The following is a 13948-nucleotide window of genomic DNA, read 5'->3' as shown; positions in this document are numbered from 1 at the left end:
GCCCAATTTAAATAACTTGCTTAGAACGTTTGTCCCAATAATATGGCTGCAACATTCAAAAATGGTTCCAGTCAGTTGGAATAAAACAGGGCCATCAGGTGTATTGCAGTTTTCTTTTATGGCTTTTGGGGAACCATGTGAACACTATAAAAGTTACATTTGTTTTCCCAAATTCCAATAATCATGAAACTTGCTCAGAACATTTGTTTGTGTTATAAATATCTAGGCAATGTTTATAAAAATTGTTCTTACCTGTTGAAAAACATGCGCACAGGGAGGGAGGCAGTTTTCTTTATATGACTATTCTAAAACTTTGTAAGCAATTTATTGCCCAATATATATGAAACTTGGTCAGACCATTTGTCTCAATGATATTTAGATCTAGTTCAAAACAGGATTACACGTGATTAAATACTAGGTCACAATGTCACTAAATACTAAACAAAAAGCACCTAAACACTATTGAATCCACATTTGTTGCCAAATTTCTTGAAACTTGACCAGAACATTTGTCCCAAAATAATGTTTCCACTGACTTGAAAACTGGGAGTTTGGGTCAAAAACTAGGTCTCTTGTGACTAGAAAATACTTGTGAACACTAGGTTACTAGGTCAAATTAAAGAAAAAGCTTTTGAACACCCTAGAGGCAACATGTATTGCTAAATTTTCATGAAACTTGCATAGACCTTTTTTCAATTATATCTTTACCAAGTTTAAAACTTGGTCACCAAGTTGAAAACTTGTTCACAAAGTTGACAACTTAATCATATTGTGTAATGAACTAGATCACTAGGTCAATTTTTTGTGTGTGAATTCAAGATCATACATTTATTGCTAAGTCTTAATGAATTTTTGTAAGAACATGAATTCATCCCGATTATATCTAGACAGTGGGTCACATAGTGCCAAAAAACAATTTAATTGGTTGAATTAAAGAATCAGTTTTTGAACACTTGAGGCAAAAACTTGGCTTGAACATTTTGTGTAATTATTTACAATGACTGAGGTATTATTCTAGTCCATTGAAAAACATGGCTGTCATGAGGCTGGGCAGATTTTGTTATCTGGCTGTAGTAAAGCGAATTGAACACTCTCAAATCACTTTTGTAACCCACTTGTAATAAAACAGAATATTTTTAGACATTGTTTTGTTTTATCTTATCTGTGTAAAAACTGGTTGGATTATTAACAAAACATGGCTGCCAGGTCTTGGGGCAGTTTTAATGTGAAACCTAGTGAACACTATGTTCTGAGAACTGTTAAGTTCCTTGTGGTCTGGGTTGAGTGTCTTAGGGCCTGCAGCCTTATTGTTATTTAGAAAATATTGCTTAATACACAATGTAAATAATCCATTGTAATTATTTGACATGTTGATGGAGATTCAGCAGGGTTAAGCTAATAGGTTCTAGATCTCAGTTTAAGATCGTATTTAAAATGTTCACTTCTATTTTTGCAGCTTTTCAAACGCATCAAGCATTTGAAGGCCAGGCCAGAGGAAAACGATCTTGAACAAAGCAACACTTGTGATAATAGAAGACCTGTTGTAGATACAGACATGCATTTTATTAGCCACATTACATGTATCACCTTAGGGTCCCTTCTTTAACAGCCTTTGTAACAGAACTTGTTTTTTTCCCAAAGAAAATTGTTGTTAGCTTGATTTTGACATTTCATTGGCAAATAGCTTTTGGTGACATTTCCCTGTTTGTTAAGCATTAATGTTCATGTATACATAATAGTAATATAGATATACTTAAAAGCTTCAATAGGAGTGAGGGCTGGGTATTTTGGTTGGTAGTATTTACCCAGTGGGGCTACAGGCAACATTTTGTGATAGCTTTTAATTTGGATATTCTTGGTTGCTGAACAATGTGTTTGAATAATTTTTTACTTGATATGTTAGTAATAACAAAGCACTTCATCTGTTTAAATATATCATTTTTCTTTGAATAGAAAAGAACAATTTTAGTTTTGACAGATTCATGGAATACAAAACAGCAACATTTTATTAATCCTCACCAACATTAATCCGACACTTGTGCATTTTCGTAGTCTGGTCAGGAGCTTTGCTGTCCATTATAAAGTCACACACGGTTTGGTGGTCCCATTATTGGACAAGGTAGCTACTGACCTGACTGTGTGGATGCACTGTGCGAACAATCTTCCTAGTATAAAAGATACTTTTTGTCCAGGTCCAAGTTATTTTTTGTTTGATATGATGCTAGAAATATTGAATACTATGCTTTTAGAACAAACAAGTACATGTAGTACTGTTATACCTCAAAAGTGTTTGGACACTTTAAGATGATTAAAATTGTTTATGGCCAAAAATTGAGATATACAGCATAATCATGAAAAGATGCAATACATTTATTGTATATAGCTTATTGCCCAAAGTTTGAAATTAATGAGAACGCATATTGGTAAATGCCACAGCCTAATGCATTGCGTAAAGTGTCATCCCGGATTAGCCTGTGCAGTCCGCACAGTCTAATCAGGGACGACACTTTCCGCCTAAACTTGATTTTCGGTAAGGATTGACTTCCTTGAAACTAAAAATACCATAAAAGCGGAAAGTGTCGTCCCTGATTAGCCTGTACGGACTGCACAGGCTAATCTGGGATGACACTTTAGGCACATGCATTAAGCCCAGTTTTCTCAGAACACGACTCAAATAATTAACTAAATATTATATTTTAGCAATATTTGCAATAAATTTGTTATCACTTAATGCGTTGGATTTAACATTATGTCAAGGCTGCATTTATCAGTTAAGGTCAAAGATTAACATCTTGTCTATAATAATATGAATCTATACTCGATTTAACAAAATAGTTGAACTATAATATTGTTAATAGTTCTTTAAGTGTTGCCTTTAACGCCTTCAAATGTTGCAAGTTGTAACACACAATACTGTGAAACCATTTTAATTTCGTCAGCACGAAATTTCGTCCTTTTTAAAAAAATGACTATTTCAACAGCACTTAAATTCGTCCATTTCTGGTTTTGAAAAAAAAAGCGTCCGATTTGTTTGTAATGTTTGTAATATATGTAATACGCGGTTGCGAAAAAAATCGTGCTGGGGAAAGAGGGGTGACACTTGGTAGTCACTTGCAGGAGGTGGGCCTTGTTTGGCATATGCCAATTAACAAGTCTGTTATTTCAGGTGATAGTAACTGTCCCTTATTATTTAATGTCATTGGCACGTTCTTTGTTATGATTAGCGGATAAGTGGGACTGAATAACCGTTAACGAGTGTTTTAAACAACAAAGCCAATTGCCAATTAGTCTTTTTCCATTACAATCACGGACAACCAAACACAAATCAATATATTCTTTATTAATTTGTAATAAAAGCGCAGAATATATTTCAGTCAGGTGTTGATCACTTATCGTCATATTTTAATTGCGTTTAATAGTATTGTCTTTAATCCGGATTCGCCGCGTGTTGGCTGTATAATCTGCAACACCCCTGAATAACACAATACACACAATGGGTATTAAGTTGTTAACAATTAGCGCTAATCAACACTAATATACCTAAACGAAGTCGACGCAGTCGATACAGCCTTATTGCATTCGCGTTTTACAGGAAATGTCAGTTGTCAGTACACTGTATAATGTACACCCCTTTGTGTCAAAACCGGATTTAACTTGAGTGTGAATAGTCGACTGTTTCATGTTCTTTGTATCAATACCATCCGTGTATCTGTACTATAATTATACCAGTCTACAAACAAGGTGCGCGCTTCCGCATATGGGTATTCGGACGTTCAAAAAATTGACCTACGGTTTAGCGTCCATGCCGTCGAACGCATTTAGCAATATAACTCGTTTTTTTCCCACTATTTCTTTACTTGCAAAAAATACTAGTGGCTTATAACTTACCTTTGCAATCTTATTTTCTCGCATTTTGCGAGTGTGCGAGTGTTAATTTCGAGCCCTGTGTATATGCGTGGATTATGCTGGATTTAAATGCCTCATGCCTACGGTAATTCAGTCTTTGTTTCAAATATGGGACATGATTACTGTTAAGATCTTGAATTCGTCCATCGGTCGAAGGACGAAAAAGACGAAAATTAATGTCTGACGAATAATAATGGTTTCACAGTAGTTCACAAGATTGTCATTATTGGCACACACTGACATCATTTGAATGAAGTTGTCACTAAGCGCAATAAGGTTTACTGGTAACATATTTATAGTGCGCATGGATGTTAACCCATTTAGCTTTTGGTACGGTCTACTGGTTTTATGACGATTATCCTGTTGAAAACCTCCATGTTTATTGTGTCACCGGATAAACGCACACTGGTTGTAATTATGATAAAATCCAAGTGGCATATAACATGTCGGAAAACTTTAGTTTTTAATTATGGGTGAAAAGCTGGCTGTCCAAAAAAAATAAGTGACCGAAAATATTTATTTTTTACAAAATGAGGTTGTCTGAAAATTGAGTATAATATACAAGATAAGTTTTAAGTCTTACTTCTATGAAGACATTGTGTTGTCATTTGACTTTTTAATTAATACATTCTGGATGTATGTGTTCAGTATATACTTGTAAAAAGAGTATATTATAATCTTACACAAGTTACAATCTGTGATTGTTATAAAGTGCAAATAATATTTAAAAAATCCAAAATAGTGATGCAATATATTAAGTAAAATATTGTAAGAATTCAGGTCTTCTGATCTTCCTTCTTGAACAATCCACTTAAATGCTAAGTGAAAAGTAGTGTATTTTTCATTTTTGTATGTTTTTTATGTCCCCCAGTCTATACTGGGAGAGAAATTGTTTTTGCCCTGTCTGTTGGTTTGTTTGTTGGTTTGCGTCAAACTTAAACATTTGCCATAACTTTTGCTATATTGAAGATAGCAACTTCATATTTGGCATGCATGTGTATCTCATAGAGCTGCACATTTTGAGTGGTAAAAGGTCAAGGTCATCCTTCAAGGTCGAAGGTCAAATATATGGGTCAAAATCGCTCATTTAATATATACTATAACTTCGTTTTGCAATATTGAAGATAGCAACTTCATATTTGGCATGCATGTGTATCTCATGGAGCTTCACATTTTGAGTGGTGAAATGTCAAGATACTCCTTCAAGGTCAAAGGTCAAATATATGGGTCAAAATTGCTAATTTAATATACACTATAACTTGGTAACAACTTCTCATATGCATGGAGCTGCACATTTTGAGTGGTGAAAGGTCAAGGTCATCCATCAAGGTCAAAGGTCAGATATATGGGGGGGGGGGACATAGTGTTTCACAAACACATCTTGTTTTAGATTATTTCTTTTGTCTTGAAGACAAATGTTGAATAATGTGTGAGAGTTTACTGCATCGGAGAATTAATTATTTTTTTAATACTTTTTTTGGTGCATATGCAATGTATATTAATAGTTTCAAGTTAAATTGTGTCAGAAGTGTCTGGAGCTTTTCAAAGTTTAGTTTTTTATCTTAATTATTTTTATTGTTATTCACAATATTTTTGTGTGTTTTGATTTAAGGATTTAAGAAAGTCATGCAACAAAATATTTATTATTATCCCCCGCCATAGGCGGAGGGATATTGTTTTGGCGTTGTCCGTCCTTCCGCCCGTCGGTCTTTCCGTCTGTCCGGCACTTTTGTGTCCGGAGCCATATCTTGGAAGCGCTTTGACGGATTTCATTGAAACTTGGTATCAGTATATATATGGATAAGAGGATGATGCACGCCAAATGGCATTGTACACCATCTGTTAATAACAGAGTTATGGCCCTTTGTATCTTGAAAATAATGCTTTTTTTTGTGTCTGGAGCCATATCTTGGAAGTGCTTTGAAGAATTTCATTGAAACTTTGTATGAGTATATATATGGATAAGAGGATGATGCAAGTTGGCGTTGTCCATCCGTCCAGAAAACTTTTGTGTCCAGAAGTATATTGGCGGGGGATATCAATTCAATGAATTTGCTTGTTTCAAATGGAAACATGAATAACATGGTATGAAAGGGCAGGTACCCTTAAATGATGCATAACCTTTGAAAAAGGACATGAAATAAACCAATGGTGTAAGTTTTCTGTGTTAGCAACTTAATGAACACAAGTTTTATGTGTTTTTATGATCTTGTTAATTTTTAAATGTATGTTCAAATGTTAGTTTATACTTTAAAAATTCATGACTGTCCATATTTTGCTTTATACTTTTGAACTTTGGACAATAAACTCTGTTGAAATATACTGAACAATGATCAATCTCATTTAAGATATGTATTACTTTGATGTTGATTGTATCAACATATTGTTTATGTATTCTAAGAACTTACTATATCGAGAAGATAAAATTTAGTGTGCATTGATTATATTATGTTTGTTACATTCTGTATGTATAGTGTTTGTTACATTCTGTATGTGTGGTGTTTGTTACATTCTGTATGTGTGGTGTTTGTTACATTCTGTATGTGTGGTGTTTGTTCGTTCTGTATGTGTGGTGTTTTTTTTACATTCTGTATGTGTGGTGTTTGTGTTACATTCTGTATATGTGGTGTTTGTTGCATTCTGTATGTGTGGTGTTTGTAACATTCTGTATGTGTGGTGTTTGTTACGTTATGTATGTGTAGTGCTTGTAACATTCTGTATGTGTGGTGTTTGCTACATTCTGTATGTGTGGTGTTTAGTTACATTCTGTATGTGCAGTGTTTGTTACATTCTGTATGTGTGGTGTTTGTTACATTATGTATGTGTGGTGTTTGTTACATTCTGTATGAGTGGTGTTTGTTACATTCTGTTTGTGTGATGTTTGTTACGTACTGTATGTGTGATGTTTGTTACATTCTGTATGTGTGGTGTTTGTTACATTTCTATGTGTAGTGCTTGTAACATTCTGTATGTGTGGTGTTTGTTACATTCTGTATGTGTGGTGTTTGTTACAGTCTGTATGTATAGTCTTTGTGACATTCACATGTAAGGTCTTTGTTACATTTTGAATGCACCTATCTTAGTATTATTGTCTGTTACTTTCATCTCTGTATGCAAACATCATATACATATATGTATTATCATTGGTAATAAACAGATGTGGTTGATTATACACATTTCTTTTGTTAGACTGTCAGTGTCATAGAGTGTAAGTTTTGTCTAAAGTTTGTTTCTGTTTTGAGTTTTACTATGTAAAAAACAACAGCATCTTAATATAATAAAACTGTTACAGGTTGATTTTTGGAGGTGGTCTTGTGTAAAATATTTGTCTACTGAATTCCGAAGGAAAAAACTGGTTATTAGATTGGCGAATGCGGGCGGGCTGGCGGGCTGGCTGGCGGGCGGGCGGAACAAGCTTGTCCGGGCCATAACTATGTCGTTCATTGTCAGATTTTAAAATCATTTGGCACATTTGTTCACCATCATTGGACGGTGTGTCGCGCGAAATAATTACGTCGATATCTCCAAGGTCAAGGTCACACTTTGAGTTCAAAGGTCAAAAATGGCCATAAATGAGCTTGTCCTGGCCATAACTATGTCATTCATTGTGAGATTTTAAAATCATTTGGCACATTTGTTCACCATCATGGGACGGTGTGTCGCACGAAAGAATCACGTCAATATCTCCAATGTCAAGGTCGCCACGACTAAAAATAGATTTAAAAAAAAAAACTTACAAAGGGGGTTTATTTTGTTTGTTCATTTCAAAAGTTCAGTTTGAGTTTTCTCCCTTTATCAGATTTTTTTTCACAATGAAAACCTGGTTTTGTGACAATTTTGTCCCTTGTTTATTTTATAATAATGTTTATCAACTAATAATGGTTTATTGTGTTTGTGGAAAGAAGCATTCTACAATAGTTATCATACAATAAGAATACATTTGTGTACATTTGAACTTTACTCAATCAGTGGTTGCTGTTGAAACTGAATTGTTGAATTATTGCCTTGTGATTCTCCCAGTATATTTAGGGAGATATAATTTCCACAGAATATTTACTTTTACACAATTACAAGAGAATGATAGTGTTTCTCTTTACCTTATATACAGGGAGTATTATTTATTAAAATGTGATAAGTAAATCAGTGTTTTTTCACGTGTTAATTGGTTTAATTCTCTAATAAAAAAATCAAATTGGTAATATTTTTTTTAATGTTTGAATTGTAAAACTATATCATCAAGTAATATAAGATAGGATAACAGAGTTATAAACACATAAAATGATCTTAAATACTGTATGTTTTGATATATTGAGAAAGGAAGTATATATTTTTTAACAGACTGTCATGTTTTTGTCTGAAAATAAAACATGAATACATGTATATTCATTTACTAAGGGTAGGTAGATTGCTTTAACACTGAAGACAGTCATTTCTTAATAGTCTATTAATATGTCTGAGGATGTTCGATTGTGTTTCTTTTTTTCTCTTTTAAACAATTATTAAGAATTTCTAGTCTGAGATTCCTAGTTAACAAGGTTTGCTTGTGTAGATTATTTATTTTAAGTGCCATTGGAAACATGTTAAGTACATGTACTATTTTGTATCACAGGAATGTTTCTTCATTTGATTTATTAACTACGTCAATTTTTGAAGTCTATATAGACATTTCAGCTATTGTATACTGGTATACCTTTTGATCTGTATTATAACATTTGAAATAATAACAAAAAGTATGAATTATTATTTCATAAATGTTGTATACGCCCTTGGCATGTTGATACTGTTGGCATATAAAGGGCTTGTCATGTCCTTACATATTTCCATCCATGACAGGGTTGGTCACTTTTATGGTTTCTAGTAGCACCAAAACAGATTGCTACAATTCTATTATATTTCCACACTTGTTGCTTGTGATCGTTACCTATTCACCTGTATCAGCCAATATTCCTTTGATCTTATTCTGGATCTTATTTGCACTTCAAACAAATGAAACAATATGGATACTTCTTGGTTCACTGCATTTGTTTGTTTCTTCAAGGATCAACTCATAGATACAGAAACAGTTGATGGCTAGGACCATTCCCAAATACGCTCAGTTAAACTCACTTTGACCTAGACCTACTTTGGACTTTTAAACAAATATAATGGTTTGATATTTTTAAGTTAAATTATTAATACATATAATTGTTCAGTGTAACAAATACTAATTTGATTTATTCTTGGATAAATAAGATAAACTATCCCATCTACCAGCTTCACCACTTGATACAACACAATTATCACCATAACTTTAAGGACGGTATAGATTACTAGTATTTAAATTGTGGGTTTTCTAAAAGCTTAAATGCCAGTGTCCATGCATCTTAATTGGACAAGAATAAGGAAAAGCTTATTAAAAAGGAATTTTTTTTCAAACACTATTGACAAGAAAATGTAAATATAAACAAGAACTGTGGCTGTGATGTTTTGAATGTGTACTATCCGCTTGATCACTTTGCATGAGATTACATGAGCATTTAGAAATCCATATCATGTAAGGAAATGTACGACTTTGTAGTGCTCTTAAAGCAGGCTTGTGTCATGAGTTGTATTTATTTTTGTTATGCCCCCAAAGGAGGGCATATAGTGTTCGGACCGTCCGTCCGTCTGTATGTCCTTCCGTAACCTTTGCGTTTAGGTTTTGCTTTTAGGTTTTGAAAAATGCTCATAACTTTTATGTAGCTTCAGATAGCAACTTGATATATGGCATGCATGTGTATCTCATGGAGCTGCACATTTTGAGTGGTGAAAGGTCAAGGTCATCCTTCAAGGTCAAAGGTCAAATATATGGCATCAAAGCGGCGCAGAAGGGGGCATTGTGTTTCTGACAAACACATCTCTTGTTAGATATGTTTAAAGGCCATTTAAATGCCCCCGGATTGAATGATCGGGGATATATTGTTTTTGGACTGTCTGTCTGTCATTTTGTCCCAAAACTTCAACTTTGGTTTTGCGATAACTTTTGCAACATTGAAGATAGCAACTTGATATTTGGCATTCATGTGTATCTCATGGAGCTGCACATTTTGAGCGGTGCAGTAGGGGGCATTGTGTTTCACAGCTCTTGTTGTTTTTGAGTTTTCAAAAAGCTCAAATATGCCACAATGCCAGCATGATATCAACTGTATTGGTTATGATGTGTTCAATTTTGCTACTGGATTATCTCAGTAAGTAGTACATAAAGCTTTTTTTAACATTTATCGTTTGTTAATATTTGTATCAATATTTGAATTATTTAATGAGAAATGATTTTCTCACAATCAGCAATTATGTCTTAATTATCTCAGTTAGTAGCCAAAATTAGTTCTAAATGCTTTACAGTTTTATAGCTTTTAAAGTTTTAAACATACCATATAAGCATCAGGTTATGTGATGGTGTTGAGGCTTTAAAATGCTTGATAGAAATCTAATGCAGTCTTTAATGTATTGAGAAAAAAACTTTATCTCAGTCTTTAATGTTTTCATAGGAAAATTGTTTGTACATGTATTTCAGTGATCTTTTATACTGTTTTTTCTCTTGAGGATGCATATTATGGGAACACCCTTGGTGGATGGATGTCCGGTGGGATGGGCAGTTACGCATGTTCACTGTTAACATTCTATATGTTGTACACTTTTCATAGAATATTCACCAAACTTTCTTGCAATGATTGTTGTTAAAATGAATGTTAAATTTGGTAACCAGCTCATTTGCCCTAGCCACTTCAGGTGTTTTATTTTGTTGATAGATAACATGGACATTCGCCATTTCTGCTATTTTAATCATTTAGTGTTCATCAAATCTTCACCAGACTTTCTTGAATATGGTGGCAAAGTTTGATACCAGCTAAAAAGTGCCAATCATTTTAGAATAATTGCATTTTATATGTAATTTTTTTTTGCAAAATTCACAGTTTTATCACTTTTCACCGAATGGTCACCAAACTTCCAGATATTGGGCTATTTTTTAGGACAGGCATTTATTTCTATCCATTGCCATGTTTTTAGTGCCTTTGATGTTTTTGGAATAAATATGATGCCAATAGTGTACTTCTTGCTGGGTCAATTTAAATACAAGTATTTTCCATTATTGTGTTATATATCTTTTTAAACAGCTGAAACAAAGAATAGTGGTATACTGGACTCACCATTGACTTGTCTGTCAGTCTGTCTTTCTGTTTGTCGACAAAAAATTGTCCCATAAAGTTTTCTATACTTTTCAACAGACAACATTTAAACTTAATAAAGTGTCCTTTATGAGCTGAATTTGTGAATTTGTAGTGTTATTACAACTGGCAATGTATTTCAATAATCCGCACGATTAAGTATTTTTGTCGGGAAGCGGACGACAACGAGCGAGGCATGGTATTGTAATGCACATGGGGGGCCAAGAGGGTAAGGGTAAGGGGTCGGGTTTGGGTTAGGGTTAGCCTAAACCCTAACCTTAACCCGACCCCTAACCCTAACCTAACAATAACCCATGGTTATCTCCCATATACCAGGCCTCGCTCGTTGTCGTTGTCCCCTTCCCATTTTTGTCACTACTGCAACAAGCTCTAGTTAAAGATTCATTCTACCATTCTTGTTGAAATTTAAGGAAAATTGTGTGTTTCATTAACATATTACACAATCAAATGACACACTGTATTGAGAACTCAGTGACCCCTCAGATGTGTAGAATAACATAATAGAATATGGTGATACCCGATTGTGTATGGTACTTCAAATACAGTGCTATTTTTTATGCCCCCGGATCGAATGATCGGGGGTATATTGTTTTTGGCCTGTCTGTCATTCTGTCTGTCACCAAAACTTTAACCTTGGTTAAAGTTTTGCGATAACTTTTGCAATATTGAAGATAGCAACTTGATACTTGGCATGCATGTGTATCATGGAGCTGCACATTTTGAGTGGTGAAAGGTCAAAGTCATCCTTCAAGGTCAAAGGTTAAATATATGGCCTCAAAGCGGCGCAATAGGGGGCATTGTGTTTCTGACAAACACATCTCTTGTTATTTAAAAAATGCTGTGTCTATAATCTTTGCACAGAAAAATGTTGGCTTTCAATTTTTAGCATAAAATTTGATTATAAAAAACAACAGACGAAGAAACTATATGTTTTGCAAAGAAAATCATGAATGTTGTATTACTGTAAAGACTTATGGTTTTAATGCTCATTCACATGTTTATGTTTATTATTTCATTCCATTTGTTTGAAATTGTATATGTCAAGTGTATTGTGTCAGTAGTCATTCAAGATTTTGAGAAGAGTGATACAAAAAGCTTTTAATTTGTCCAAATATTAAGATGGAAAACCTCACTACATGTATTGTATATTTCCTTACCATTTTAACAAATGCCGTTGAAGAAAAAAGATGAATAAGTTCAATTAATAATGAAATTATATGATTGCTGTCAAATTGTTGTAATCACTTCATGTCATAAGAAACAAATCAGTATTTTTCTTTAATTTCATACCTGACCGTTTATTCATAAACCTCCTTGAAAAAAGTTCAATTCTTGCTTTAAAGTTTAGTGCACAATTTATATAAAATTGTCCATGGGAGTGCATCTATAAAAAAATTGGTAAAAAAAGACAAAATTAGTTTTTTAAGTACCGGTACTGGTAAATAATAAAATGAAATTTAAATGGAACTTGTTAAGAATGTGTTCTTTTAAGACTTTCACCAAATTCAATTTTGGAGTTTTTGAATATGGATTTGTATTATCTCAATATGTACATCATACAAATGAACAACGATTCATTTAGATATTACATAGTGTCCTCTTACATTATACATGTTTGAGATGTTGGTGTCAAAATAAAGCTTATTATACCGCAAGACCTTTGTTGTTTTAGTTATTTTTGCCAGTTTGGTGTTAACAGCTGCCTGTGTTATTTAAATTGTAAGGCAAATATGTTACAATACACTTCTTTAGCGCCCCTGAGCACATTGCTCATTAAGAGCTATTGCGGAAGGTGGTCTTCCGACGTTTGTTGTCGTATGCTGTCAACAATTTACTTCTAAAAACCTTGACCACTAGGCGGATTTTCATTACTTCATGGGATGATCCTTTGGTAACCCTCTTTCAAAGTTGTTATCCCCCGCCATAGGCAGAGGGACTTTGTTTTGGCGTTGTCCGTCCTTCCGTCCGCCCAGAGCCATATCTTAGAAGTGTTTGGCGGATTTCATTTAAACTTGGTATGAGTATATATATGGATAAGAGGATGATGCAAGCCAAATGGCATTGTACACCATCTGTTAATAACGGAGTTATGGCCATTTGTATCTTGAAAAAATGCATTTTTGTGTGTGTCGGAAGCCATATCTTGGAAGTGCTTTGGCGGATTTCATTGAAACTTGGTACGAGTTTATATATGGATAAGAGGATGATGCACGCCAAATGGCATTGTACACCATCTGTTAATAATGGAGTTATGGCCCTTTGTATCTTGAAAACATGCTTTTTTTGAGTGTCAAATATAACACTTGTGTCCAGAAGCATATTAGCGGGGGATATCAATTCAACGAATTTGCTTGTTCTGATCATTCCTGTCTGCTGCACTAGATATCTACACATATATGAAGTTTCATGTTGATATCTTATATAGCCCTAAAAGATAATTAAAGTTAAAAAAAGATTTAACACGCAAATTTGTTCAATTGATATCCCCGCCAAATAAATTGTGTTTATGGATGGGTGCAAATCTCTCGATAAACAATTGAATAAAAAAATCAAATGTTGCGTTATTGTTTTTATGCTTTTGATTCTCCTCATTGATGTCTATACACCCATGAAGTTGCATGTGGAAATTTAGTAGCGCATCTGAGATATAGCCCTGAAAAGTTACATCATACAAAAAAAGGCAATAACTCTTACTTAAGAAAGTGTAGGGTCATGGTTCTTGTGCAAGCCAATACTCCTCAATGATATATACACACCCATGAAGTTTCATGTCGAAATCTTATATAGTTTCTGACATGAAGCCCTAACAAAATTGTGTGACAGACGGACAATGACAG

General features: G+C 33.9%; 1 protein-coding gene across 3 annotated transcripts in view; it reads left to right on the top strand.

Annotated features, from left to right (window-relative positions):
* The window catches only part of LOC127877575 (eukaryotic translation initiation factor 4E type 3-like), a 29039-nt gene extending 16273 nt beyond the window's left edge, over positions 1–12766 (top strand). For 2 of the 3 annotated variants that reach the window (XM_052423556.1, XM_052423566.1), the window contains exon 7: positions 1457–12766. In XM_052423556.1, coding sequence (XP_052279516.1) covers positions 1457–1509 — 53 coding nt within the window. In that variant the 3' untranslated portion in view covers positions 1510–12766. The remainder of the gene's footprint in view (positions 1–1456) is intronic. The other variant, XR_008048489.1, reaches the window with a different exon arrangement.
* The last annotated feature ends 1182 nt before the right edge of the window (positions 12767–13948 follow it).

Source organism: Dreissena polymorpha, chromosome 1 (assembly GCF_020536995.1).
Source record: "Dreissena polymorpha isolate Duluth1 chromosome 1, UMN_Dpol_1.0, whole genome shotgun sequence".
In the NCBI taxonomy this organism is placed as follows: domain Eukaryota; kingdom Metazoa; phylum Mollusca; class Bivalvia; order Myida; family Dreissenidae; genus Dreissena; species Dreissena polymorpha.
The sequence above is the reverse complement of the archived record's forward strand: the minus strand, read 5'-3'. Positions and strand labels throughout refer to the sequence as shown.